Genomic DNA, 25847 nt, shown 5'->3' with positions numbered 1-25847 from the left:
GGAATATTTTCTTTACCGGGAAAAGGTAAAAAAGTGTAAAAAAAAAAAAAAAATTTAAAAAAAGATATTTCCTGATGTTTTAAATGTTTTATTTGACAGTGTTGGACGTAAATAGACATAGATAAATGCTGTGGAACTTAAACTCTACTTTAATGTGCACTGCTTGTTTCCATGGAGATGTGCAACTTTGTCTGGAATGTTCCACTGTGCAGCATTAAATTGCTCAATATAATTATCAATACTTCAATTTCTATTTATTTTTGTAAAGCCCAAAATCTCAGCAGTGTCGTCTCTCACGGCTGAACATGAGAAAAGATTTAACCAACGGAAAAATAGAAAAACAGACAAACATGAAATAAGAGAAAACAAATAGAGAAGTGTCCCACAGCGCCCCCTGTCCTCAAACAAATAGACAAGTGTCCCACAGCGCCCCCTGTCCTCAAACAAATAGACAAGTGTCCCACAGCGCCCCCTGTCCTCAAACAAATAGAGAAGTGTCCCACAGCGCCCCCTGTCCTCAGAGCCTCCTCCTGCAGGAAAAACAAAAAAAAACCCAGGGGGAAAAAGAGAAACATCGAGGAAAAACACAGTGAAGGAGAAAAACACTCACATGGACTAAACCAGGACTAAACCAGGACTAAACCAGGACTAAACCAGGACTGAACCAGGACTAAACCAGGACTAAACCAGGACTAAACCAGGACTGAACCAGGTCTAAACCAGGACTGAACCAGGACTAAACCAGCGGATATTTAAACACAACAGAACAATTGAACTGCCCCTAAGACTCTCAGGGAACATCAGCTTCAATCAGATTTATAAGTAAAAATTCTCTTTAACTGGATAAATGCAAATGGGTGTGTTTAATGTCACACTGTGGAACATTCCAGGCGAAGCACCAACACCAGACCTCGATTGAAAAGTTCCTCAGTGCCTCTTTAAATACTTTCTCAGTCAGACTCTGGGCTGTCGGTGCAAGGACAGGTTCATCTGAAATGTGCTGGTTGATGATCCCACATTAGCCCAGAGGAATCCGCCGCTCGCACCTCGCGCCGTTTGTTTCTCCCTCAGGATTAAAATCACATTCTTCCTCATGAACCTTGTAATTGAGCAAAGCGCCGCTGGATTCCTCGTCTGCTCCGTACGGTAGTTGGCGTCTGTCAAAGGTGCGAGTGTGTCCAGTTTCATTCCACAAATACTACGCAGCCGTGACCCCGGGGGGCGCCGTAAACACCAGCTTTGAACGTGTTTGGTGTGTATGTGTGTATGTGTGTGCGCCTGTGTGGAAAAGAGAGGTCAGAGGTCACAGCCAGCCTGAGACGGAGAGAAAGTGAGAGAAAGACGAGCGCGTCCACGTCCTTGTGGCGTTTTACACAGAGTAAAAGAGTAAAAGTAAAAGTCTGAGTAAATGTCAGAGTAAAAGTCAGAGTAAAAGTAAAAGTCTGAGTAAAAGTCAGAGTAAAAGTCTGAGTAAAAGAGTAAAAGTCTGAGTAAAAGAGTAAAAGTCAGAGTAAAAGAGTAAAAGTCAGAGTAAAAGTCAGAGTAAAAGTCAGAGTAAAAGTAAAAGTCTGAGTAAAAGTCTGAGTAAAAGAGTAAAAGTCTGAGTAAAAGTCTGAGTAAAAGTCAGAGTAAAAGAGTAAAAGTCTGAGTAAAAGTCTGAGTAAAAGTCTGAGTAAAAGTCTGAGTAAAAGTCTGAGTAAAAGTCTGAGTAAAAGAGTAAAAGTCTGAGTAAAAGTCTGAGTAAAAGTCAGAGTAAAAGTCTGAGTAAAAGAGTAAAAGTCAGAGTAAAAGTCTGAGTAAAAGTCAGAGTAAAAGTCAGAGTAAAAGTCAGAGTAAAAGTGTAAAAGTCTGAGTAAAAGTCTGAGTAAAAGTCTGAGTAAAAGTCTGAGTAAAAGTCTGAGTAAAAGTCAGAGTAAAAGTGTAAAAGTCTGAGTAAAAGTAAAAGTCTGAGTAAAAGTCTGAGTAAAAGTCTGAGTAAAAGTCTGAGTAAAAGTCAGAGTAAAAGTCAGAGTAAAAGTGTAAAAGTCTGAGTAAAAGTAAAAGTCTGAGTAAAAGTCAGAGTAAAAGTACTGTGAAGGTAAAATGGGACAGTAACAAACATCATTTAAAGGAGAAATATGATGAGATTTTAACCGCTTAACCGCTTTTAAGTCGCTGTGTTTCCTCATCAATGGCTCTGAGTTGTATTTTGATTGACACATGGTTGAATAATTCTGTATTTACACATGATTATTTAGAAAAATCTGACTCTAGGTTCAAACTTGTTGGGTATTTTTCAATTTTAAAAACACGAAAATGAAAATCTGCAGCTTGCAATGGTGAAATACGACTTTAAACAGGCTTCTACTACAACAACTACAGCAAGATACAGATATTTTGTCCTAAATCTTGACTTTACTGTGTGGATTTGCATGTTCTCCTCATGTCTCTCTACACAGATTTATATAAGTTTTGCCAGTGAAGCTAAAACATGAAGAACAGACAAATCTTAAACCAAAATCTTGTAACGTCGTCTACTTTTCTTGAGCGTTTTATTCTGCAGAATCACAGTCAGATCCACGTGAAATACTTTGGTCTGAGTAGAATATAACAGTCGTCTTATATTTCCTGCAGCTCTAATACTCGGTGGAGGTTTGATCCCCGTCTTCAGGTGTGGAAGGGCATCGTTCTCAAATACATCACAGCTCCGTGGGCCCCTAAACCCTCAGACGTGTGTGATTATCAGGCTGCATGTCACAGATGTCCCCTGTCGTCAAACACAGTGATGGGGTCATGAGAGGCTGTGAGGGGCGTGCTTTGCTCAAGGGCAGCTCAGAAATGCATTGTTGTCATTGTTTACGTCGCTCGTGTCGACAGTTTAAACCTCATTATCTTTACTATTTTTATTATTTTGTCGATTTGGGACGTTAGAATCGACTTTTGCAACTAAAAAAGTCCATTACTCCCTTAAAAAGTCAGTCATAAAATCAGACTAAAGTTCAATACTTCAGCTACTGAGTACATTTTAAAGTATATATACGTTTTACTTTTACTTCACTACACTTGAGAGCAGTATTTGTACTTTCTCCACTACATTTTTAACAGGACTGAAAAGTAAAGTCTGTTTTATTATAGTTTGAGCTGCAGAAAAGGCTGAGGTTTATTTTTAACATTTGTAATTTGAGCAAACAGAAATATCACGCTCTTCTCTTAAAGTGACTGTGAGCTGCTGACCACAGGGAGCCACAGGGAGCCACAGGGAGCCACAGGGAGCCACAGGGAGCCACAGGGAGCCACAGGGAGCCACAGGGAGCCACAGGGAGCCACAGGGAGCCACAGGGAGCATCCGGTCAAGTCCTTTTTCAGATTTTAAAACAAATATCTGGCTTGTAGCTCATTAATTTGCTAATGTTTCTTTTCCTGTCGCTCGTCAGAAATGTTGTTAAAAAATGTAAAAATGGTTTAAAGTCTTGGTTTAGTTAAAAGAAAATCATAACTAAACAAATGTTCCAGCGCCGGACGAGGTAAAATGTTAAAAAAAGGAAACAGCAGGAGCGAGTGAGGTTTTCAGAAGCAGGAAGTGAATCCGAAGGTGGAAAAAATATAATCTGCACAATATACTTCAACTTTTTACTCAGTACATTCTTAAATGGGTAACTTTAAATATGCTTCAGTAGAGTTTTTCATGTGATATTTTACTTTGACTTGAGTATTTTTAACTGTGTTGTCTGTATTTTCTACTTGAGTCACAGAGTTGATTCTGTTTTATTCTTGTGTTTGTGTCGTTGATGCGTCTTGTCCAGGAAAAAGAGACAAACTCATCCCTCGATCTTAAACAAAACTAAATAACTGTGTGAAGTTGTGATACATTTCACATTAGACTTTGAGACAGAGTGAAAAGCGTCAAATTCTACACCAGTTTGGTTTAAAAAGCACAAAATAATAGTCGTTTATTTTACATTTCTATTTCATTCAAGACTAAGACACAGGAAAAGTCCAGTTCTGTCAAATATTTATTTCATTTTAGATCTAGTTTCAATGAGATTTTTCAAGATGTGATTAAAATTTGTTTATGTTTTTTTGCGTGTTTCTTGTTTGGTTTTTTTTCTTTATGAAAAAAAAAAAGAACAATGAGCAAATGTTTTATTATTGAGCAGGTAGAATGAGTGAGTGAGTTTAATTATGAAGTTCTAACTAGTTTTGACCTTCAGTTTCAGGGTTGAGTCCATTCTCTTTTATTTATTTTTCCTTTCTTCCCTTTTTCTCTTTTCCTTTCTCCCTTTCCTTTTTTCCCTTTCCCTTTCTCGCTTCTTTTCCCCGTGTGTTTGTTTTTGACGACCCCACAGGTTTTATGAAGGGAATTTTGTGGTTTATAAAAAAGAAGAACTCCAGGATCATGTGACTGATGCGTCTTAACTGACCGATCCAAACACTAAACGTCTCTTTGGTTAAATTTACAAACATTTATCCAAAGCTGTTGATCTTCCGTCTCATATTTTGTATAAATGTACATTGAGACATCCTCAGGAGCGTCTCTCTCCTTGGACATTGTCTTATTCTATGAAGCCTATAGTTAAAAGTGCAGGTGCTTCACTTTGAAAAGAGTTGGAGACAAAACCAAAGGTGACAATAGCAGCTCCGGCGCCTCCATCCCTCTCCTCCACACTCCACTGCGCCTCCTCTCACCTCCACATCTCTCCATTGTCCCTCCATCGTGTGACGTCGCCTCCTATTACAGAGGGTAATAGACTCTCCCACTGTAAGTCCTCTTTGTTATGCCTCTGCCGCGGACGACATCTCTAAGCTGATTAGCCGGAGCAGAAGCCTTTTCAGAATTTCAATTAGAACGGAGGAGAATGGAGGAGCAGATTGCACGGCCTATAATCATTACGGGCTTTCGTGGAGCGCTGTTCGAATACTGTAATCCAAGAAGTACATTGCACCAGTCGCACGGAACGAGATAAGTGATATTATGGAGAAAGTGGTAAGAGCGGGATCAACAGCAAAAGAAAGTATTTAAAAGTATTTGAGAGCAAAATATTCAAGACGACGCGCAGACAACTCTTCAGCTTCAGACAAATCAGCAGGAAATTCAGATTATTTGGGATTTACCATGAAATGTGCAGTATCCAGAGTGTCTCAGGTTCTAGTGTCTGCTTCATTTGTCCTGCTGTGTGTTACTTTATGTTTAGAACGACTCCAGTCCGGCTGTCGTCTTATTTTAGATTTTAGATTTGCTTTAGAACTCGCACAGTCCTGTTCAGATCCGGTGCTTCTCTGGGCCGTCATTTTATTTATTTATTTATTTATTTGAAGGACAGTGTGCAGATACATTAAAAAGATGGCTGCAACAGATTTAGCAAAATGCAAATTTCCATCTGTAGTCCTTTGTCACAAACATTAAAAAACAATTTACATATGAAAAGTGCAATACAAAAGATAATATACAAATGTGCAAAATGTCCTATACATAGTGCAAACTACAAGTTATTAAAGTGCAGGACATAAACAACAAATATCAGAATAAATACAGTATAGTCGCTATCAGATGGTGCCCACGAGGGGAACATCTGATGGCCGAATACCCGTCTGGTATAGTCAGTGTGAGCAGGACTGATGGTCAAGAAGCCAGTTTTTAAGAGCCCCTGAAAAACTGTGATAATCTGCTATGTTCTTAAGATTTTCTGGAAGCCCGTTCCATTCCTTGATGGCTTTAAAAGAGAAGGTAGATTGAGAGAAAGCGGACTTTCTTATAGGAACATTGCAGTCACCCCTAGACACGGACCTTAACACTCTGCTTGTTAGTTGAGAGCGAGGCTGTACATGGAGGAATACCCGAAACTTCAGACTATAAACCACAACTTTTTCCCCACGTTTCAAACTATTATTCACATTCATATATATTCACTTGTGTCTTATATTCAGGTGTGTCTTATATTCAGGTGTGTCTCATATTCAGGTGTGTCTCATATTCAGGTGTGTCTTATATTCAGGTGTGTCTCATATTCAGGTGTGTCTTATATTCAGGTGTGTCTTATATTCAGGTGTGTCTCATATTCAGGTGTGTCTTATATTCAGGTGTGTCTTATATTCAGGTGTGTCTTATATTCAGGTGTGTCTTATATTCAGGTGTGTCTTATTTTCAGGTGTGTCTTATATTCAGGTGTGTCTTATTTTCAGGTGTGTCTCATATTCAGGTGTGTCTCATATTCAGGTGTGTCTTATTTTCAGGTGTGTCTCATATTCAGGTGTGTCTTATATTCAGGTGTGTCTCATATTCAGGTGTGTCTTATATTCAGGTGTGTCTCATATTCAGGTGTGTCTTATTTTCAGGTGTGTCTCATATTCAGGTGTGTCTTATATTCAGGTGTGTCTTATATTCAGGTGTGTCTCATATTCAGGTGTGTCTTATATTCAGGTGTGTCTTATATTCAGGTGTGTCTCATATTCAGGTGTGTCTTATATTCAGGTGTGTCTTATATTCAGGTGTGTCTCATATTCAGGTGTGTCTTATTTTCAGGTGTGTCTTATATTCACTTTCTGTTTTTGCCAAACGTCAGAAACTGAAACACCAGACTCCAGAGTTTAAAGGAAACGACGGTGACGTACGACTGGGCTGGATGTGGGTCACATGATCTGAGGAGGAGGGGGAGGTGGCGGGGGAGGTGGAGGTCTGAATGTGGGTTAAATATAACGTACATCTGGAGCGCTAACATTTGTGACGCCGTTAGCTTCCACAGCCAAAACGTGATGGTGCGTGCGCCGTATGGAGATTAAATAAAGACCCGACTGACATAAAAATATTCATCAACGTTTCACTTTAACGTCACAAAATCCATCCACTGTTTGTGAAAACAGAAGCAAAACCATAATGTTATTTAGCCCCATTATCTAAAAATAAACACCAGCTCAAGTTCAAAAGGTTCAGTTTAAAGCGTCGAAGAAAAGCCATTACCAAGGCCAAAGTCTTTATGTCTCCATCTCTGCACTTTACATTTAATTACAATCACAAATTAAAAGTGCAATGAGTCTGTACGATATTATAAAATCACAGATGTATCACAAACATGACGGGGGATGTGTTTATGGGGACACGAAAACACACAGGAACTACAATAATCATTGGATTTTTGTGTGTTTACATGAACAAAACAACAACAAAACAACAACAAAACAACAACAAAACAACAACAACTGATTATCAAGACCTGATGCACTGTCAATTTGATACGATACAATACAATATAAATATATCTCAAAATGATTCGATATGATAGCTTTCAGGACTCAATGATCAACCCCATTTCACCAAAAATAAACTTTATTTTATTTTTATTCATCTTCCATTTATTGAAGCTGAATAAACATAAAGTGCATTTTGTTTTGTGGATTTGAGCATCTATAAAAACACATCAGACTGTTCCATGTGTTTTATTCATTCAGTTTATTCTCCACATTTACACAGAGATGAGCAATTTAACAGTTTAATGACTCTGAAGGAGCAAAACATATCGACTAAAACAACTGTCACACTGAAAGTCTTTGTTAAACTAAAGTTAATATGAAATAAACCGATTTTAATCAAAACAGTGAATCACATGTCAAATGTCTTTCCTCTAAACACAGAATCTGTCACAGCGCACAGTTGTAACGCTGTGGCATTTGGTAAAATATACACAAAAAATGCTCTTGGGATATATCGATACAGCAGCCCACGATATCAATACTGTATCATGAAATAAAACAATATGATACATCGATATTCCAGTATTTCTGCACAAAGATATGACACTTTATCTTTTAGAAATGCTCTTAATTCTACAGGTGGAGGATGTTTGTTCTGTTTGACACAAAAGAGCAACTTAAATTCTACAGGTTGTGTAATATTTCACTTTTACCTTTGAATCACAAAATAACAGCTCAAAACAAGGCAAAGTTCCAGAGGATAAAACTAAAGATAAAACACGAGTATGTTTAAACATGTAAACCATATGATCCACCGTCACTTTGCTAAACTAATCCGAGCTTAAACCAGAGGCTGTGGTCGTGTTTTCATCCTTTTAAAATGTAATAAATGAGTTAAGTCCATGTTACTAACACTGCGTCCCTCTGGTGAAGAGTCTGGAGACAGCGGCGTCTTCCCCTCCTCTAATAAACGTGTTCCTGTCAGGGCCGTGTCTGCCGATTGGAGACAGAATAAACCTTGTACAGCGCCCTTCACATTATACCACAGTGTGTATCTCCATGACGGCGCGCGCAGCGGTGTGCTAAGTGAAACGCTTTTGTCATGTTTGCACTTGTACTGGTTTTGACAAAGGGTTCAGACTCTGTATCGCAGATTCAGACGAGGATTTGGGAGCCGCCATTGAATAACTGCAGCAGAAAAGCACAAAAAGTCAAGTAGCATCTCCCTCGACGCCACTGAGAGCGAGATGAGAGCCGAGTTTTTGACAATCCAACGAGCCTTTTTACAGGTGCGAACGCATTCAGGAGGGAATCACTTGAATAACTGGCTGGAACATTTCTGTCATGTTTTATCTCGGCTTAAAAACATCCTGTGATTTCCGTTTAGCGAAGTGACGCGGATGAAAGTGGAAGTTTCATGTAATGTGTTTTCTGCTTTGAAGTGATAAATTGGGGATGATAAGGAGAGATCGTCCACGGGTTTAAAGGGGAGAAAACGCAGCTGCCGACGCGGAGGAAAAAACAGAACATCCAGACTGTTTTAGAGGGAGGAAAAGTTTGCATTGTGGAGCTTTAAACTAAACTAATCAAATATGTAAAACGACACACGAGAAGTTTGCAGGACGTCCCGAGTCTCCAGAATGTTTTGATGAAGTTTATTCATGTCGTGGAGGAAATATTCTTATCGTTTGTCTTTAAATGTGTTTGATCTGTGTCAGTCTGTCAAACCCAGAGCAGATACGAACATGTGAAGTTCTGTCTCCTCCCACAGGAAACTCTCTGTTGTTCTACCTGTTTAAGAGTAAAAGTTCATCATCTGTGGGTGAAACTAAAGTCACTCTGATCTGAAATGTGTGCAGCTGTGTCATTCTGGTCTAAACACTCAAAAATACTCAGAGCTCAGACACTCGGGAGGACCGGGGGACGAAGGGTAAGACTCAAGAAGAACATGCACCAGGGGCCAGAAGGCGATGGGTCCGTGTCCAGGGCAGGTCTGGGTTTTGTCCTGTCCGGTCTCAAAACTCACCGAGCTTCACAAATGGTTTACTTTTCATCTAGAATTGTAATTTTTTTCCCACATTTTTCTTCATTTCCACTCTGTAAATGTGGAGCCACGTGGACTTCAGGTGTTTTCCAGACTAATCACAAGACTTTTATCGCCTTTGTCGGTTACACAACTCACAAACTCAGATCTTACTTCGGTGATAAAGAGCAACATAAAACACTGATAGTAATAATATAAAAATGTAGAACTGTAGCTATTATAATAAAAAATATATACAACAACATCAGAACAACAGAGCAAACGTGAGATATTAAAGCAGAGGAGCCCAAACTCTTATTTTGAAAAATATTCGACAGTGACCAATACAGTGGATACTTCAGACATAGTTTTGACTTCACACTTTAAAATACAACTTGAAATATTAATTTTAGGTCTGTATGACAACGCAGTGTGATGTTATTTAAGTTATAGTGGCAGGAAAACTCAAATTTGCCGTACAAAATGCTGATTATGATGAATTGGGCCAGTTCAATTGAAGGCTTGGGGGCCAATAAAAGTTGGTCTGAGGGCCGCATTTCGCCCCTGAGCCACAGTTTGGACACCCCTGTATTAAAGTGACCGGTTTTATAAAGATTCCCCACAATGCATTTCATTTCACTGTGTTCTGACAGTGCAGCGCTCAGACTTTAGCAAACTATTAGCGACTTAGCAGCGAGCGCTAACTGGAAACAATGTGAAGGAAAAGGCATAAATGTTAAACGGACGATAAACAGACTGTCCAGGTAACATCACTGTGCAAACATTAACACAGATCTGACTTGTTTATAGCCACTTGAGTAAATGATTATACCAGGGCTATAGGCGGCGGCGTTCTGATTAATGTAATGTAATGTTTTTAACAGCGGCGCCAGCAGCTGTTTTACGCAGCTCGGTGTTTGTGGTGTGGGTTTTGGGACAGAGCCAGAGTCCTCAATATGCCCCCTATAAACCCACAGGAAACAGAAAGGCTGGAGTTAGAAAGGCAGGTCTGCACGGACAGAGCCAACTATCGAACTGTTTTCCTCCGCCTAATCTAACGTTTTTATTTTTACAGGAAATATTCAAGCATTTTGTGAATCTAACGCTTAAACACAAAGAGCAAACAGCTGAAAAACAAGGATAAACGTCGCTCTGGAGCAGGATTCAGCACAGGGACGAGGTAAATCATCAAACCACGGGGTCACTAGGGGGGCAGAGGTCACAAACACGAAGCTACAGAAACAAAAACCCTCGAAATACAACAGGAAAGAAGAGAGAAAGATAAAGAGAGGGAGAGAAAGACAGAGCGCTGCAGCGTAGTACAGGAGACAGAGCAGATGGTGAGGATTATTCTGACTAAAATACTCTATGGGATCTACGAAGGGAAGGCCTCAGACATAAACTGTTGCGGACTCCCCCATCTGCCAGAAATAGACCAAAAAAGAGCTGGAGATGCACCATCACTGTAAAAGGAAAGCCCAGGAAAATGGCAAACGTGTAAGCTTCTTAATGACACACGGACGATGCACCGGACAGGAGGATATATGTGCAGTAAAAACACTCAAATACATGTTTAAATGCTTTGAAAATCAGTGTTTGCTGCTTATTTTGAATTTATTATTATAGAAATGATAAAAGTCCAAGTCTAACATGTTGAAAAAGACACATTTAATCTATAATATCTATATTTTTCTTCTTTTACGCCAAGCACAAAGCAACATATTCACACATTAATATTAAAATAAGTGTGGTATTTGCGATTAAAAGTGTGAGGAGTGAAATAAAAGCGTCTCAAACTGTTGAACAACTTGAGCGGAAAAACAAACTCACCCATAATCATAAAAAGAGCTTTTTCATTTCTTTTTAAGGCTGAACTTTAAAGCAGTGACATTTCTCTGGTCTGAACCCACTGGTTTTTCTACCACAGACACAAAACACCAACAAACAGCGACAAATTAGAAATGATGAACATGTTTAAGTATTAAAGCTGCAGAACGTCCACCAAGTTAAACAAGAAGATGTTGATTTGAGAGAAAGAAACAGAAAAGAGAGGGTGAAAGCAGCTCACGCTTCGCCCTCTGGCTTAACTATTTTATCAATATAATAATAGAAAGCAGCAGTGGTTTTATCATCGTGACCGTGACAATAACAAATGTGCTTCTATAATTATGGAGCAGATTTTTCCGCAGTACTACAGTTTGTATTACAGTACGATCTTAAAGAAGTACTCATCTGTAGGATTATATAAAGAGAAGCAGGTGCGTTTGAGCTGATAACACTGTTCTTTATGCTCTGGACGACCATCACCTCAAAAAACCTCTAATCCACAGAAGAACAGAAACTCCTGACGAGCCAGAACATTATGACCACCTCACGCACAACAAACAACACAGATTTGGTCATAATCGTTTGTGAGAGTAACAGGAAGTAGCTCTGAGCTTCATTTATCTGCAGCTCAAGAAGGAAACGTGCAGACGGGACGTTAAACCGGGACGAGGGGCCGTTTTACTCTCACACACTTGAGATACTGTTTTGAAGAAGTTGGACTGATAAAACCTGCGTAAATCAGCTGTTACACGTCACAGAACATCACGTGACCACTCTGAGGAAGACAAACACGACACAAACTAAACCTCAGTCTAGAAAAATAAAAAAATGTCAAAGAAATGTCTCGCTGGTGTGTGTGTGTGTTAGCGTTAGAACTGTGTGTACTGGTGACACAGACATAGAGCGATTCCTTATAGAACTCGGAGCTGCTTCCAGTAACTTTTTTTTTTACCCAAAATGCTTCACTGAAACTATGCTAAACATGTAAACCTGCCACTTTGAACAGTTTGTCACGTATGACCCTAAATACAAGCACACGGTCATAATATTATGTCTGAACTGTCCATTTGAATCAACACAAAATCAACTGTGTTTAATTTCCCTGCACAGCCCGAGCACACACTGTACACACACTACACACACACTACACACACCACCGTAATCCCGACCCATCACCGTCCCTCTCCAAACACCCTCCGAACTCAAACCAGCCGAAAGCAACCGCAAAAGACAGCCAGAGTGAACTTGTTTTTACCTTTCCCGGAGCGAAGATCCAACCGCAAACCTGCAAGAAAATAAAAACAGAGATGTAATTACACTGACGTCGTGTGAGCCTAATCAAGCACAAAACACCGTCAGGCTCAGTCAATGGAGCCGTAATCGAGGCAAAAATCAGCAGCGTGCGTCGCCTCTGCACATACTGTCCCCATAGGCGGCGGCGGCGGCGTCACAGTCTGTAATTGTCTATCGAGCCATGTCACTCCACACTGCCTTTGTTATGTTCCTGCCAGCGCCGTAATTGTTGGTACATTCTTGTTGAGCGGAGTTTGAATGGAAAACATATCGACTCCTGCTATATTTGTGTAAAAGAATGGGTGTCCATGTGATATTGACAAATTATGTGAGTCGACAGGGGACAGTTAATTAAATGGCTTCACTGGCGCCGAGCGTGGAGTAATTATTGTGCACACGGGCTGATCCACACCGTCAAATTCTGCCTTTGGACAAATGACGGATGTTTATACACAACATCTGATTTGGGCCTCAGTCTGTGATCTAAAAGAGTCAGACAAACACATTTATATCTGAATAATCAGGTTTACAGCGAATAACACCGCAATTAAGAAGCTCGTCTGTTTTGTAAAGGATGGAATGTGGTCACTAAAGTTTATTTGTTTTATGTTTTGGCTTTCCCGGGTTTACAAAGCTCTGATTAGACACTGGGACGAGAGACGGCAGGGGCTCTAGAGGACACTGTCACTGCGTCTTTGGGCAGGACACTTCACACACAGTGTCTCGTATGAATGTGGTGTGTGAGCGAGTGTTGGTGGAGGTGGTCGGAGGGGCTGATGGCACAGACTGGCAGCCTTGATTCTGTCAGTCTGCCCCAGAGCAGCTATGGCTACAATAGTATGAGTATGGAGTGAATAATGCACTGTAAAGCATCTGTCAGTATTAAAAAAGAGCTATGTAAATCAAAGGCATTATTATTGTTGTTGTTAAAAAAAATTGTATTAATATTTTTAGTTTATTTATGTTTATGATTTTTAATTTTATTTGTATTATTTTATTAATATTTATTTTTATTATTTTATATTTTTTTATTTTACTATTTTGTTATTTTTATTTTAGTATTTTATTATTTATTTATTTTATTTTTTAATTTTACTATTTTATTATTATTTATTTTATTTTTATGTTATTTATTTTTATTTTTATTATTTTATTGTTATTTATTTTTATTATTTTATTATTATTTATTTATTTAAATTTTGATGTTATTTATTTGTACTATTTTATTATTATTTATTTATTTTATTTTTTATTATTATTTTATTATTATTTATTTATTTTATATTTTTTATGTTACTATTTTATTACTATTATTTATTTTATTTATTTAAAGTTACCCATCGTACTGTAAGTTTCCACATCACTCCAGAGCCATTGATATCCAGCCTCATTACTCAGAGCACCACTTTAGCTGTTCTTATCTTAAAGGCTCATTTTACATCATTATGAACAATTAAAGCTAATGCACAAATGAGTTATCCAGTCGTAAAATGTGTATTTGTGCACATTTGTAATTATATAGATCATATTTCACTTTTTAATGACTATTACAAACCAAAGCCGTATTTTAGTTTCGCACATGACATAACAAAACATGCTCAAAATAAACTCTAAAACCATCCTGACGTCTGCAGAGTTCGTTCAGTTTGACTTTAAAGACTTTGAAATGTCCTGAAACACGAGCTTTCTCCTTAACGATATTAAAAACAGTAAAAATACACCATAGTTTGTCCTGATCATGAAACAGGACGTGATGTCATCCTCAGGTCACTGCTCCATCACGTCACATCCTGTATCGACGAGCGCCGGACTGGACGGAGTATTGACCAACGGGACGGACTCGTGCTCTGCGTTTGTGCTAAATGTTTGGATTAGTTTATGTTCAAACAGAACAACAGCAGAACTCGTTTAAATGAATGATTCTGTAAATATGATGTTTTATCTGTGTCTTTTGCAGAAACGTGACCACAGGCGTCTCACCTCGTCCATGTTTACGTCCACATTTCGGTGCATAATTAATATTGTAGACGATGGGATTTTACATTAAGGTTTAATAGACCTCCCCGTGCCAAACGACGCCCACGCTGCAGCCACCAGGAAACGTCCTGAAGGTTCTCCAGGATCCACAAACGAGACCACAAACAAGACCACAGACCACAAACAAGGCCACAGACACAAGACCACAGACCACAGACCAGAAACAAGACCACAGACCACAGACCAGAAACAAGACCACAGACCACAGACCAGAAACAAGACCACAGACCACAGACCAGAAACAAGACCACAGACCACAGACCAGAAACAAGACCACAGACCACAGACCAGAAACAAGACCACAGACCACAGAAACAAGACCACAAACAAGACCACAAACCACAGAAACAGACCACAGAAACAGACCACAGAAACAGACCAGAAACAGATCACAGACCACAAACAGACCACAAACAAGACCACAGACCACAGAAACAGACCACAGACCACAAAACGACCACAAACCCACGAGCTTCAAGTCAGTCAGAGAAACAGACAGGACTGTGTTTCAGCGTTTCTGTGTCTCTGTGTTTCTGTTTCTACTATATTTCTGTGTTTCTATATTTCTGCGTTTCTATATTTCTGTGTTTCTGTTTTGTCAGTTTCTGTGTTTCTGTGAGTGAACGACAAACATCAGTCCGATTTGTTAACATTAGTAATATCTGCTCAAATAAAGCGTAGATTTAAAGGATAAATAAAAGCTATGAATAGTTTTTTTTCAATGGTTTATCGAGCTTAGATTAGAACAAGTGGAGAAGGAGTGGAGTCCCACCAGAGGACGGGGCGTCCCACCAGAGGACGGAGCGTTTGACCAGAGGACAGGGCGTCCCACCAGAGGACGGGGCGTCCCACCAGAGGACGGAGCGTTTGAACAGAGGACGGGGCGTTTGACCAGAGGACGGGGCGTTTGACCAGAGGACAGGGCGTCCCACCAGAGGACGGGGCGTCCCACCAGAGGACAGGGCGTTTGACCAGAGGACGGGGCGTTTGACCAGAGGACAGGGCGTCCCACCAGAGGACGGGGCGTCCCACCAGAGGACGGGGCGTTTGACCAGAGGACAGGGCGTCCCACCAGAGGACGGGGCGTCCCACCAGAGGACGGAGCGTTTGACCAGAGGACGGGGCGTTTGACCAGAGGACGGGGCGTTTGACCAGAGGACGGGGCGTTTGACCAGAGGACGGGGCGTTTGACCAGAGGACGGGGCGTCCCACCAGAGGACGGGGCGTCCCACCAGAGGACAGGGCGTTTGACCAGAGGACAGGGCGTTTGACCAGAGGACGGGGCGTCCCACCAGAGGACAGGGCGTTTGACCAGAGGACGGGGCGTTTGACCAGAGGACGGGGCGTTTGACCAGAGGACGGGGCGTTTGACCAGAGGACGGGGCGTCCCACCAGAGGACAGGGCGTCCCACCAGAGGACAGGGCGTCGGAGTTTGTTTTATTGTTTTATTGTTTTATTGTTTCTGTGGAGGAGGTTTTCACATGTTGTGTTTAATAAAGTGCTATAAAAATAAAGTGTATTATGATTCATCCATAATCAGAGGCACAGGAGCAGTGGACTCATTAAACCCCAGAGTATCTACGGTGGCTCTAGAGGGACATGCAGCCTCTGTATGTGCAGTGAGAAAAGTTCAGTTTGGAAAGTGAATGAAAAAATAGAAATGTCCTCATCCTTCATACATAATTATGCTCAATAATGAAACATGCATGATCCTCCTCCAGCACAGCTCTGCCCGTCGTCCCTGACAGCGGGAACGAGGAGGAAGGTCCCTCAATATTTTTTTGTTTTTGTTTCATTCTTATGTTAGAATATTTTCCAAAATACAAGAGTGCATTTTATTATTATTATTATTATTATTATTATTATTATTATTATTATTATTATTATTATTATTATTATTATTATTATTATTATTATTATTATTATTATGTATTAATTTATTTCTTGATTTTATTTATTTAATTATTTTTATGTGTTTTATTTTTTGTTTCTTTTATGTATTTTGTACAAGGCCCTCATTCAGCCCAGGCCAAATCAATTAACACTTTCCAAGAATCTAAACCACCACACTGGAATTCCCCTGAGTTCCTCCATTACATAACCTTTTTTTCCTCATTCAAAAGAACTTTATTGACTCTCTCTCTCTCGTCCATCTCCAGCGTCACAAAGGAGGACGACAGCTACAATATGGCCGCCGTAGAAAACCCTTTATTTCTCATTGAGGCTGAACACAGAGTTACTACGAGCTGTAAAAGACGCGGCGCAGTGGAACAAATCAGCCTCACCAGATAAAAGTGACACGGCCGCTATAAAAACACAGGTGTATTTAACTAAGTGCTTCATGTCCAAAGTGTACGTCCATTTAATCCACGCGCAAATCGATTTTAAATACGCTAATGGACCTTACGACATTAATCATAAAACATAAGTGAGCAACTAATCAAAATGTAATTAGGCTGATTAGAAAAGCTATAACTTTGAGACTGTACAAGTAATTATTTGTGTCATGTTTGATTCAGCCTTGAAAGAACAAATTACACTTTAAAATTAGTTTCAAAAAGATCAACTTAATCTTAGAGCTGAAGACTAAACACAGATCTGATCGTATTAAAGATGCATTACGGAACACCTCCTGCTCGTCTCCGTGGTGATGTTTTAGCTTTGCCCTTGTTCCATAGTTTGGAAATAAAAATAAACATCAAATATTTATGTTACTTATTAAATACACGTGTTTTTATCGTTAAAGAAACACCTTGACAAACATGCCCTGTTGCTGTGAGGGCGTCGCCGCTCCACACTGACCTGGAGCTCCACACTGACCTGGAGCTCCACACTGACCTGGAGCTCCACACTGACCTGGAGCTCCACACTGACCTGGAGCTCCGTCGCTAACAAGTGTCACAGAAAAGGAGGAGCACTCGCCGCTCTCGACTGCAGCGTACGAGCAAAGCATTCTGGGATTTATAGTATTAGTGGTGCACGTGCTCTACACCAGCACATCTGATATGATCTCACGGGCCAAATGTAATTACACCACGGGCCAGATTTGGCCCCTGGGCCTGAGTTTGACATATGTGCATTAGGCAAAGTAACAATAAAATTCAATGAAGACACGAGAAATGAGTTTGACACGTGTGAGTCCAGAGTGCACCTTTAAAAATGTGACACTATAAACACTTTACATTTACACATCAGCAGCTGATCATGTTCTTATATAATAAATATTATTATATAATTATAATATAATATAATATAATATAATATAATATATCACAGAGACGTTGAGTGAAACAGGCAAACAAGTTTCAATAAAACCTCAAACCAATTATTTGCGTAGAAAAAAAACGTTTCACTCGTGTGTCGTCAAATCTCATAAAACTATTATTTATACAGTGAATTCCATCTCTTCTCGTCTGATGCACACGTTTGTTTCTCTAATGAGACTCCTGTTACATTATCATCGTGTGACATGATCAGATCTCGCGGCGGCGTATGGCGCCGTGCGAAGAGGAGGTGCCATGTTCTTGTCAAGGTAAAGCCACATTTACGAGCTTCAGTCTCGTCCAGCGCCTCAAACACGAGCTCCGTATAAACACGATCTGGAAATATAATCTCAGGTTTCTTGCATGAGTTGGCAGCGGCTCACTGTACCTGTCACTCACTAAAGCGTTTCATCAGTTGTTAAGCAGCGGCGCCGGACCATTCGCACATCGAAGGACCTGCCAGCCGCCGCAAAGGAGCATGGGAAAAAGCACAGCGGCACGGCGTTCAGATGAGCTGCTCAAGACGGTGAATTTATTAAAGGATTTGTCTTAAAACAACCAGACACTGAAGGAAAAATGAGGAGAAATATGATTCATTAACATGTTTTACACTTAAAGCAACACTGTGGAACTTTCTGTGGCACGTCACCTGCTTGATTCAACGGAAACACAAGGTTAAAACCACACTCTGGAACATTCTCCACAGAGATATGTTTTATGGAATATTTTAACCAAAGGAAAAGCAGATCTATGGAGCAGCAGGAGGCGAAGTACGAGTCAGGTTTGTGGAGATGCGAGCCTAATAAGGACCGTACGGATAAAAGAGAGAAAAAATCAGCTTTTATTTTATTCTATTTTAAGATAAAAGTTACATAACTCCACTGTATCCAACGAGTACAAAAAGAATAGATCGTTTTAATCTGGAAGAGCAGAAATCTCTCAATACGATACAGACACATTTTTCATTTTTGCAGCAGAAAAAAGGGAATTTCTTAGAGCGACGCCGTCAAACGAGACTCAAACGAGACCCAAACGAGTTTTTATGATCGCAGACTATTGTGTTTTCTTATTTACTTCACGTCTTTGGTCTATTTATTCGACAGAGCCTTAACTCAAAGTGTTAATCCACGAGCAGCGCCATTGACTTAAGTGCTTTTGTGCCGTGGGAAAAGCGGCGTTTAATTGAGCGGTATCGGCGGCGACCAACCAACTAATCCGTCAACATAAATATTTAAAACACCCAGGATATATTTCTGTGTCTGTGAAGCACAAAGACTCTCTGTGTTCTGTCTGAAGCGATGCTGTGATTAGTGACTGAGCGCGGGCTGCGTTTAATCTCAACCTCTGAGGCACTTTACAGGAGAACATTTCAAACCATTACCGACGTTCAACAATTTCCAAGCACCTTCAGTTTCCATGGAGACCACAGCGCCGACCCCCCCGACTCCATCACCCCGCTTTGCACCACATGTAAAATAAATGTAGAAAAGTCATCTCGTCTGACGCAGGCGCATTCACCAAACTGTCACCAAACTGTCTCTGTGCTCGTGTTTTCGCTCTGATGTCGACGAGAACTGGAGTTGAACGTCGATTTTTGAGGAACAGCTGCTGCGCTCTAGTATTTACGCACGTTCTTCATGACAATAATCGACCTCAACGCTCAACGAGGCGTCAAACTAAAACTAAAATGTTCATTTGAATTAAAAAAACGATGGACTGATTGTTAAACTCGATGTAGTTGCGTTGGCTGGAGCGGCTTTGTCTCATTTGAACGGCTCCTTAACGTTAGAACCGGATCTCATTTTTTAAAAGAACCGAATCTTTTTAATTCAAATTTTTATGCGTTTTTATCCCGATCAACGCTAAACCAACACAAAAATCAGAACAGAAGCAGAACAGACGACACCAGTGAGAGTTTGTGCACAAAAACAAACAGAATCTGACTCCGTAATAACAGTTAGTTCTGTGTTTTTTTATTATTATTGTTGTGTAACGTTTTATTTAGATGCATTATTCATTTATTCTGCATAAATCCACAGATTAAACTCTCACTTTGAGTTTGAAGCAGTTTAAACACATCTGAGCCTTTTGACCATTTCTCCCTGTGATTAGTTTGTCGTTAAAATGAGTAAAATATCAGATAAATGAATATAAAACGAGTCTTTTGAACGGCTCTTTAAAATGAACAGATCCAGAAGATTCGGATCCTCTAAACGTCCCATCACTATAACAGATTTATGTTGAGGCAGAAGCAGGTTTTTCTTTTTTTTTCGCTTGTTTTTTGTTTGTTTTTTTGTGATAAAACATTACACCAGGATCGATTTCATACCACAGCGTGTCCACGGAGAAATGAAGCCAGAAAAGTCCCAAAGTGAGTGTTTAAACGCGTCAAAGTCGTAACTGTGTGTGTAAATATTTAAATAATGCACCTTCCACATCTCAGTTTAGTGTCATATTTGTATTCTGAAAGAGCAAATGAAACACAGAGGTACAAACGTGTTCTTGGCGGTGCAGAGTCGTGTCGCTCTGGACGGCAGCGGCTAAATGGGTTGTTCTGGTTTAATTTATGCGTCATTGTTCACTGTTCCAGCGTCTGTGCCCGTGTTTACCAAAGCTCCTCGCCGCTCCGTCCTCGCTCTGTGGCACTTAAACCTCCAGCTTTACAGTCATTACAGAGAATGGACGTAAAGATGTGGGTATTTGGAGAATTAGTGCGAAGGTAATGCACTGGATCTGCCCCAAAGTGTCACTGAGCGTCGCGTTAAAGTGTTTCTGCAGCGACACTACAGACTCTACATCTCTGAGCTTTATCTGACTCAATCCTCTGTTTTATCTGAGCTTGGGACTGACCAAAAGAACAGCAGCTTTATAAGACCTGACCGTGTTTTTAACAGATTTTAAGCAATAAAACCAGCTGTGATTTAATAAAAGCAACACAGATTCAAGTTTACGTCAAAGCAGTTTAACGTAGACCAACGAGCGGACGTCCCTCAACAGGAAAAGTGACGTATCGTATCTTTAAACACAGGATGCAGTGGAGCTAAACTCAAACTCACTGTGGGCCAGAATTAAAAACCAAGACAAATTCACCACAAACTCAATATTTACTAAAAATCGTCTGCACCTGATGTGACGTTTAAGCTTTTCATCTGGAAACAAACTTTAGTTTTACTTAAACACAAAATCTGGAACAACTCAAGTTTGAAATTACAAACAAATGAGAAAATAAATTTGACATAAAAAACAGATAATTTCTTATTTAAATAAATTAAATAAATGATGTCTCGCTCTGTGGCCTTTCAAGTTCCTTTTTAAACTTTTTTTTTATTTTTTTCACAAGCCAAAAAAAGTAATAATAATAATTTCCTTCACTGAAACATATTTAAGCTCAATTTGCTTCACTAAGATTTACTTTGCACATTGTTCTACTGCAGTGTAGGAGCAGAGCATTCTGGGATTTGTAGTATTAGGGGTCAGCTCTAATGCACATGTGATAAACTTTGAATCTTTCAGGACAAGATTATTCTCACCAAACCATTATGGAAATTTGATCAGGATGACAAGAATATGTGTGATTATTGATGCTGATATGAATTATTTTAAATGCAACCTTTGATAGTTCATCTTGTCACTCACAAAAACTACAACTACAGTAATACTTTTGGGAGTTTGCTACTTGCTGCACTTATTAAATCGAACTTTAAAACACAGTGCACCTTTTATTTCAAATAGGCATAAAATGTGTAGATAAGTTTAATTCTTATATTATTGTGGCGTTTTGTTCAAGTGAAATAAAAGTGAACACAAACAGGGATTAACTTAAAACTGTAAACTCCTAAAATGTCACTAATCTATTTGTTTACATAATTAAAATACTGTTTCAAAATGGCGTCGTGTTTCTTCCTCGCCGCCCTCCTGGTGTGCGTGAAATAAAAGAGCCGCCGCTGGACACTGGAGATAGACAGCATCAAAGAAAAACATGAAGAATGAGAATCCCAGAGGCAAAAGTCCCACAGAGGAGAAGATGCTCAGCAGGTACAGCAGTGCATTGTGGGAGATAACGTATTCAAACGCCCAGGAGACTGACACGCGACTCAAACGCCCGGGAGACTGACACACACGCCTTCACATGTTTCTTACTCACACGCTACTGCGGCTCTTCATATGTTTGAGTTTTTTTACTGCAGCTCTTAATATGTTTGAGTTTTGTACGAGTTTCCAAGTTTAAAGTGTTAAAAATACAGCCTGAGCCAAAATCAAACAAGACCTTTGTGTTTTTATGCATTTGTAAATTATTTTTCTACAGAAACAAAAAGAGACACCAGTTTTTAAGGTTTATAAACAGCTCCGCCCTCCACAGCTCCGCCCTCCACAGCTCCGCCCTCCACAGCTCCGCCCTCCACAGCTCCGCCCTCCACAGCTCCATCTCACACACGTCACACACACATCACACACACGTCTCACACACATGTCACACACACGTCTCACACACGTCTCACACACATGTCACACACACGTCTCACACACACATCACACACACACGTCTCACACACACGTCACACACATGTCTCACACACGTCACACACACATCACACACACATCATACACACATCTCACACATCACACACATCTCACACACACATGTCACACACACATGTCACACACATCACACACACACACCACACACGTCTCACACATGTCACACACACACATCACACACACATCACACACACATCTCACACACATCTCACACACATCTCACACGTCTCACACACACGTCTCACACACACATCACACACACACACACACACACTTCACTCGAGTCACTGGATCAAAAGCAGAGTCTCATTAAACTCTGGTCCTTTCCTCAGATGTGGCTTCTGTGTTTGTTTTTATTCTTCGTGCTTTTTATTGGACACGTTCTTACTGTGATGGGGCTCACCTCTCCACAGATCTGACCTGTAACTTCACCTGGTGGAAATAGATAGGTTAATGCCAGACCAGGGAACATTACAGACGAAGAAGTAACATCTCCGTGGACAGAAGTCGTGACTATTGCACTTTTAAGTTTCACGTTTCAGTTTGTGAGACACCGACTCGTTTTATAGAAATATACGGAACAAATGAGTGAAATACAGAGTACAAAGACACAAATACACGTGTTAGAGTACAAATACACATGTTAGAGTACAAATACACATGTTAGAGTACAAATACATGTGTTAAGAGTACAAATACACGTGTTAAGAGTACAAATACATGTGTTAAGAGTACAAATACACGTGTTAGAGTACAAATACACATGTTAGAGTACAAATACATGTGTTAAGAGTACAAATACACGTGTTAAGAGTACAAATACACGTGTTAAGAGTACAAATACATGTGTTAAGAGTACAAATACACGTGTTAAGAGTACAAATACACGTGTTAAGAGTACAAATACATGTGTTAAGAGTACAAATACACGTGTTAAGAGTACAAATACACGTGTTAAGAGTACAAATACACGTGTTAAGAGTACAAATACACGTGTTAAGAGTACAAATACACGTGTTATAGTACAAATACGCCCATTAATTAGGACCTATGTTACACAAAATCTACATTCACGGTCGTCTTGTGTTTTTCTCTCTCTTGTCTTGACTAAACTCCAGCGTCTTTAAAAATCTCACACACGACGTCTCGACCTGCAGCTTCACCTGAGCCTCCTCCTGAGTCTTAATCAACGTGTTTGTTTGTGTCTTTGTTTTCATTATCTGCTGCTCTGATTGGCTCAGTGTAAATTCTTGTGCTCATCTAAACACTGCGTCCTTGAAAACATAATATTCACATCCACATAAAACCCCTCAGTCCCACCACAGAAAATCATGTTCTGTCCATCAGTCGACTAAAAAAGGCTCTAAACTATGACTCTGTCTGACCCTCACTGCGCTCACACGACCACCAGAGTTTATGCAAAAAAGACACTATTTATGCAGAAAAAATACAAGGAAATAATGTATGTGAATAAATACAGATTAAACTTGTGAACCATGAGTTTAATCTGCTTTAATGTTCAGGAGGGTCATTTTTACTTAGATCATCTGCACCGAGAGCAGCGCCAACGTGAACACAACTGTCTCACTCTGGACCACAGTAACCACAGGACCACAGGCCGCTCCAGTTCAAACAGGAGCTCTCAGAGTGGCTCTGGAGCCGGCGAGTGCGGCGTGAACACGGTCGACCTTGGGCCGACCTTGGGCCGACCTACGTAGTCCCCAGTGACAGTAAAAGTGTCTGGAATTGGCCAAAAAAGCACTTGGGTCAGGTGTATTTCTGGGCACTGCAGAGCGGCTGAGGAAATATGGATCAACTTAAAATCAGTGACACGTGACTCCTGCCTCTGTCTGCGCAGGTGAGTCTGAGTCCGTCTGCGCAGGTGAGTCTGGGTCCGTCTGCGCAGGTGAGTCTGTGTCCGTCTGCGCCCGTCTGCGCAGGTGAGTCTGTGTCCGTCTGCGCAGGTGAGTCTGTGTCCGTCTGCGCAGGTGAGTCTGTGTCCGTCTGCGCAGGTGAGCTTTTGTCTGTGTGTGGTTCAAAAAGCTCCTGAGCCCTCACAGTCGTCACAGTGTGTTTAGCCACAAATGAAACAAAAGACCACAGTGTTCAGAGTAAGTGAGTGTGCGCGCAGGTTTCCACGGCGAGCGTGTGCGCAGGTTTCCGTGGTGAGCGTGTGCGCAGGTTTCCGTGGTGAGCGTGTGCGCAGGTTTCCACGGCGAGCGCGTGCGCAGGTTTCTCCGGGACTGTGTGTGTTTGAAGTGCGTCCTCGTGGAGTTTGTTGATCGGCTGATGGACTCACGTGGCTCAGGGAGTTTCAGGGTGAACGTTCAGTGTAAAATAAGGTCAAATAAACAGAACTAAATGTGGCAGCACTGAGGTCGCTCCAGAGTCACTAACGTGAAAACGACTCTGACACAAACGTCTCTTTGTGCCGTCGTCTCAGGTAAATCCTCAGAATCAAACTAAACTAAAACATGGACCAATTATCTGAGAGTTTTTCATGTTTCTGTTCCAGGTGGAGACAAAGCCGCAGCAGAGGAGGTGTTAAAAGATGTTTTCCTTTGTAGAGAACCATTTGTTTGTTTTATGTTCCTGCGCTCGCCTCCAGGGCCCTAACCTACATAAGCTCCACACGATTAATCATTGATGAACAGACCTGTGTGTTCATTTGTTCAGATTAGTCCAGTTTATCTCATTTCAAAAACAAAAACAAGTAAACCTGTCATTCCCTTTTAACTTAAAACAGAGATACTGTTGTTTCGCCTGGGATGTTCCACAGTGTGTCTTTAATTCTCTATAAAGAGGAGGAGGCGTCATGAATAATAAATGTGACATCAATAAGATGAAGACCATGTTCATTCCAGGCAAAGAAAAGTTCCGTAGTGCATCTTTATACAGGCTTTGTTCAGTCAGTGCCAACCTGACGACCACGACCTTAACACGCTTCAGTAATCCATCTGAAATGAAGCTGAAGCACTATGAAGGAAGAAGCTGAAGCACTATGAAGGAAGGAAGAAGCTGAAGCACTATGAAGGAAGGAAGAAGCTGAAGCACTATGAAGGAAGGAAGGAGCTGAAGCACTGTGAAGGAAGGAAGGAGCTGAAGCACTATGAAGGAAGAAGCTGAAGCACTATGAAGGAAGAAGCTGAAGCACTATGAAGGAAGAAGCTGAAGCACTATGAAGGAAGGAAGAAGCTGAAGCACTATGAAGGAAGGAAGGAGCTGAAGCACTGTGAAGGAAGGAAGGAGCTGAAGCACTATGAAGGAAGGAAGGAGCTGAAGCACTGTGAAGGAAGGAAGGAGCTGAAGCACTATGAAGGAAGGAAGGAGCTGAAGCACTGTGAAGGAAGAAGCTGAAGCACTATGAAGGAAGAAGCTGAAGCACTATGAAGGAAGAAGCTGAAGCACTATGAAGGAAGGAAGAAGCTGAAGCACTATGAAGGAAGGAAGGAGCTGAAGCACTATGAAGGAAGGAAGGAGCTGAAGCACTATGAAGGAAGAAGCTGAAGCACTATGAAGGAAGGAAGGAGCTGAAGCACTGTGAAGGAAGGAAGGAGCTGAAGCACTATGAAGGAAGGAAGGAGCTGAAGCACTGTGAAGGAAGGAAGGAGCTGAAGCACTATGAAGGAAGGAAGGAGCTGAAGCACTGTGAAGGAAGAAGCTGAAGCACTATGAAGGAAGAAGCTGAAGCACTATGAAG

General features: G+C 40.7%; 1 protein-coding gene across 1 annotated transcript in view; it reads right to left on the bottom strand.

Moving 5' to 3' along the window:
• The window catches only part of igsf11 (immunoglobulin superfamily member 11), a 207726-nt gene that overhangs the window by 135546 nt on the left and 46333 nt on the right, over positions 1-25847 (bottom strand). Inside the window, exon 2 of the mRNA XM_055226133.1 lies at positions 12270-12299. Within this exon, the coding sequence (XP_055082108.1) occupies positions 12270-12299 (30 nt within the window). The remainder of the gene's footprint in view (positions 1-12269; positions 12300-25847) is intronic.

This window comes from Periophthalmus magnuspinnatus, chromosome 13, assembly GCF_009829125.3.
Source record: "Periophthalmus magnuspinnatus isolate fPerMag1 chromosome 13, fPerMag1.2.pri, whole genome shotgun sequence".
NCBI lineage: Eukaryota > Metazoa > Chordata > Actinopteri > Gobiiformes > Gobiidae > Periophthalmus > Periophthalmus magnuspinnatus.
Note: the sequence above shows the minus strand (reverse complement) of the source record. Positions and strands in the feature narration are given on the sequence as shown.